This window comes from Rhipicephalus sanguineus, chromosome 6 (genome assembly GCF_013339695.2).
Source record: "Rhipicephalus sanguineus isolate Rsan-2018 chromosome 6, BIME_Rsan_1.4, whole genome shotgun sequence".
Lineage (NCBI taxonomy): Eukaryota > Metazoa > Arthropoda > Arachnida > Ixodida > Ixodidae > Rhipicephalus > Rhipicephalus sanguineus.
The window spans coordinates 167,552,875-167,557,944 of record NC_051181.1 but is presented as its reverse complement, the minus strand read 5'-3'; the positions used below and the strand labels follow the sequence as shown (position 1 = coordinate 167,557,944).

The 5,070-nt window shown below is 48.8% G+C and overlaps 1 protein-coding gene across 1 annotated transcript; it reads right to left on the bottom strand.

The window, feature by feature from the left end:
* Positions 1 to 4,180: 4,180 nt before the first annotated feature.
* On the bottom strand, positions 4,181 to 4,579 carry LOC119397702 (protein Wnt-16). Its single transcript, XM_037665121.1, has one exon. The coding sequence runs from the start codon at positions 4,577 to 4,579 to the stop codon at positions 4,181 to 4,183; it is 399 nt and encodes a 132-aa protein (XP_037521049.1).
* Between the last annotated feature and the right edge of the window lie 491 nt (positions 4,580 to 5,070).

The following is a 5,070-nucleotide window of genomic DNA, read 5'->3' as shown; positions in this document are numbered from 1 at the left end:
TGTCGTCGACTCTTTATGTCACCTTATGTCACTAAATTTACATTGTATGGGGCAACGCTTGGGTAGCGTACGGTTACCCGCCCATACGATACCCAGAGCTTCGCCCACTCGTCATGGTTCACTTCGTGGAGATGCGTGTTTTTTTTTTGTCTCCTACCACTAGTTTAACCACATCGCTGTTGGTTAACATTAGCGGTCATACTTCCACGACTTTCAGAGCCAAATCAAAAGTATAATTTATTTTTTATTAGACAAAATCATGCTCATTATTGCAGATGTGACAAACAAAAAATTTTTGCTGAGCGGTAGACAGTCCCTTTCACCGCGCGCTAAAGCCCATGTCACTACAGCCCAACTGTAATACAGCTGAATTTTAAGTATTATGCGTCGCATTCTGAAGGAACCAAAATGTAACAAAATTCCGCAGATCCCACGCATCGTGGGAATCGGTTTCATGCGAAGCAGTCAGCCAGTAGCTGTCTATGACGCAGTTTTTGGCCTTGAGACAAGCGTTACGAGGTGGATCGACGTGTTTTTTAAAGACGATAGTCTTTCTTGGGGAACTTAATCGCAGAAATTTTGGTCTGTCTGTCTGTCTGTCTGTCTGTCTGTCTGTCACCCGATTCAGCGACCCGGCCAAAGTTGAACCACTTGCTTACCGCCCACCCATCTTGAACTGGTACGGCTGTTCATACTTGTGAACGTTGTCGATCAAAAAGTAAATATTACGCATATCTGAGGCGCAACATCACTAGGTAAGTATTAGGTGGTGTGTTCCTTTAATAGAAAATACATAGATACGCAATTCTAAAGACCCTAGTTTCTTAAGCTGCGCTGAAAATACCATGCTATGCGCGCCGACGAACGCCCTCTGCCACGGAGGAAGGAAACCCTCTGCACAAGCTCATGTTTCCCGACGTATTGCCAGATGGCGTCCATATCTCACGCAGTGTAGAGTCACTGGAAAATTTTCAGAGTATCGCATCTGTTTTCCGCGCGCCGCCGCCGACGCGATTGGCTTACTCGCATCACGTGACCTCTCGCCGCCATATCCCTTCCAAGCGTTTGGGTGCGGGTGCATTGAACGCAGAGCGGGGCCGGATATTTAACAGTACCGCGGTCCCCAGAAGTACTTCGTCACTTTTTTAAACGCGTCATGCAGACAGGGGCGTAAGCAGACATTTTTTTCGGGGGGGGAGGGGGGCACGGGCCCGGTGTGCCACCCCCTGGCTACGCCACTGCATGCAGATGCCAGAAGAGAGTAGCTCACCATCAATCGAACGTTACTGGTGAGCTACTCTGGGAATCTCGTTTATTTTTGCATGCCGTGTGGGAAAAATTAATGTCAGAGAGCGCCGTTCTACGTGGCTGCATAGTTGGCCTGAACGAATTCGCCCCCCTCGAATAACACTCCTTCCTGCAGTGAACTACACTAACTTTGCTGGAAAAGATCTTATGCGACAGGATACTTCACCTTTTCGGTTCGCTATGGTCAGCGATATTGAAAACTACATACCTTTCTATTTGCTCGGTTGTTTATATCTCGATCTGTTGAACAGATTACGCATGCTATCCGAGTTATAAGCGTGTCACGCACGAGAGCGAAATCGAAGATTTATTAAAATAATAACTGTTTACTGTTATACCTTGAAGGCAATTGTGGCATGATCTTTGGCATTGCACAAAACAGAAGCGTGGAACTCTGTTGATAAACTTGGTATAAGGCAATGTTATCAAGCGTATTTTTAAGTTTGTTGCAAAAAATGCTGCTAATGCTGCATTGCACCGAGCGTACCCTTAAAATACTGTATAGTTCGGGAGAAACGGTCACAGCAAAACAAAAAAAAAGAGCAGGTCCCACGCATTGAGGGAGTCGATTTTATGCGAGCCCTAGGTCTATATGTATACATACTGTGTTGCAGTAGCATGCGCTTTAAAAATTCCAGGATGTGCTATTTCTGATCAAAAGAACATAAAGCACCGTGCCGAGAAAGTTTTAATAAGAGTGCATTATGAAAAAAAAAAAGTGCAGCAGTGCAGAAACCGAACCCCAGCTGCTTACGCGCATGGCAACGCCAAAAAAAAAAGAACTGTTTGTCGGAACACAGCAAAATATTTGCAAATTCATTGCAACGTTGGGAATATTAAGGAGACAAGAAATATGAAATGAAACAATTATGTAGTGATGTCAATCATTTTTGATGGCCTATTTTCTACGTATCGTAAGATGCACCTTATACCTACCGCACGCCGATTCGCCCGTGCGTTCGGCTGCTGGCGTTCCGAATCAAGACGTCGCGCACAACTTCCAATTACCGTACACACACAACTTCTATTACACACATCAACCAGTTGAACAGCAAGCACGGTGCGCAAGCAAGCTATGCGTCAGCGATCAGTCGAAGGACGCAATGTTGAATGTTCTCGATGTTGTTCGATAACGTTCTCGAGTGCAGTGAACCTGAACACCGACTGCAAAGCTAGCGCAAACAGTCAAGATTCACCAAATGTCGAAGTAAATGGCATCTCGCACGATGTCACTGCGCTAGTGCAACTATGTTTACAGATCCGGACCCAGCGAACACGCCCGGCGTGACACGAAAAGAGACCGATGAAGCCATGAAGAGAGTTCGCGAGCACATGGCAACATTCGCCGTACGTTTCATTAGTTACACCGCTAACCGCGCAGTCGATCCATACCTGTCGATGACTCGAAATCACTTCTAATATCCTCTGGAAGAAACACACACACATCATGCCGTTCTACCGAGCGTAGCACGGCACTGAGGCTAAAAGATCGGTCACTTCTCAACACACGCTAGCAACACGCCGGACGGTCTGGAAGGGACATGGTCGCCGCCACCGAATGTTGCCCGCGTGCAGCCTACCTTTGCGGTACTCTGATTTTCCAGTGACTCTAACGCAGTGCCTCCTCTATCGTCTTTAGACGGCATTTGCAGCAGAGCACGCAGATACGCTGCCAATTTTTTTTAATGGAGTAGTGTGCACATCATGGGCTTACCAGGCAGGTCGACTACAGTGGCATTTAAAGTGTAACTTATGGTTTGACGTAATCTCAGCACTCACGTTAGAGCACAAACATCAGTATTGTCGAAACGAATTCAGTGCACGCTACGGCGCGATGATGTGAATGTCAGACGTAACATTCGTTAGCGTATTCCTCCGGGGTCGAGCAACGCTTGACTATAGGTTGCTGAGTCATAAGAATACAAATGCACTGTTTATTAAGCTGTTATAAAAGTGCAACCACGATTATCGATGCGCCGACATGATGCCTGCATAGAGTCTTTTTCCAAAACAGTTTCAAAACTTGGCGTGGCTTTGTGGTAGAATACTTGACTGCCACCTAGAATGCCTGCGTTCGATTCCTGTCCTGTCCTTTATTCTTCGCATTCGTCGGGTCAACGCTGCCGACGCCGGATTTTATAAACTCTCTCGCGTTGAAGTGCCAATGTCTGTTCTCACCATTCCTGGGTATGTAAACTATGAATCACCTGCGGCGCATACCCGCGTAACACGGCCCGTGGTATACTGGTATGTGCCACACGTGATTGGGGGAAAGGGTTTCATGACGTAGGCGACAGGATTTTCACGCTATTCATGTTATGACCAGACCGTCGTGTTCGTCATACCCTCATGCTATGCCAATGTCGGCCTATAATACCAAGTTAAGGAGGAGAGCACCCAGCGGCTAGATGGATAGATGGAAACGCTCAAAGTGCCTTTGGTTCGCTAAGAAATGCTGCGCATTAAAAAAGTTGCAAGAACATCCACTACGCAGCGCAAATACTTTAAAGTCCGTGTACTGGCGCGACGCTGAGGTTTCAACGGAAAATTGCAAAAGTGCAAGTTTGACCTTCCAGTAATCAAGGCCTGATCTCTCGAATCCTATTTAGCGTTTCTCTTTGGTGCCCTTCAAGTAGCTGCCACTATTGTAGATCCCGAATACGGCTGTCTGTGCTAAGTGTGCCAATCATGACTACATCCTATCCAGTACTCGGTTTCCTAATATATGAGGTAACATATATCAAACGCCGTTAGAAAGTGTTTGTCCTTTGGAAACACAACAGAGCGGGCTTCGGTATTCCACAGCTAATTAACTTGAAGCGCAAAGGCAAAACTGTTTTGCCTTTGGCACGAGGCCCATGCGGAAGCCTTCTCAGCGGCATGAGTGGAGCTGCACCTTGCTCTCGCACGTGTCGCAGGTCACGTAGCAGCACCAGTGGAAGCGGCATTGGCAGCGCTGCAGCCGCCGCAGCGTGCGCGTCTCGAATCCTCGGCCGCAGCAGAGGCGGCCGCACGTCGAGGGATCGGCGCAGGGCCGTCCCTGGCTGCCGGGTACACCGGGCTCCGGGCGGCAGAAGTCCGGCGACGGCCGCACGTGCACCAGGTCCGAGGGCCGAGCGCGAGGGTCGCCCGGACGCCGCAGCCGCACCGAGCGCCGATAGCGGCTGCGCAGAAGGCGCCCCACCGACGCCAGAGGCGACAGCGTGCGCCAGCACGACCGCAGGCCGCACGAACCCGACACGCCGTGGCTGCGGTACAGATGAATGCTCATATTCAGCCGACAGGCGTGAGCTTCGTTCAAAGCTCATTCAGCGAACAGGCCCAGAAATCCGCAAAACTAATTGTAAAAATAGACCATGCATTATTTGTGGCATATATACAGTATTTAGCATTGTGCTCCAAGTTTTCCGGAAGCAAGAGATAAGTAGGAGAGCGGTGAATTGGAATTCGCCAAAGCGCTAGAAGAATAAAGAAGTTACACATTTTAATAAAAGTAAAACATACGTTGGTACATCTCTGTGTGTCCTGATGAGGGGTCCAAGCTCTTTCGCGGCTCGCCCCCATGGCTCAATCGCGGCTCCAAGCTTAAAGGGGTCCAAGCTCAAAGGGTTCCAAGCTCAAATCGCGGCTCGCCCCCATAGCTTATTCTTGCCTCTTGTCAGAGGCAAGAATAAGCTATGGGGGCGAGCCGCGATTGAGGTGCAGGGCCCCCTCTGCTGTGAACAGCTTCACTGCGCCTATGCGCTGTGATGACGGCGACCG

What these genes read in the sequence shown, in the direction of transcription:
- LOC119397702 (XM_037665121.1), bottom strand. Translation starts at nt 4,579, where the DNA reads ATGAGCATTCATCTGTACCGCAGCCACGGCGTGTCGGGTTCGTGCGGC.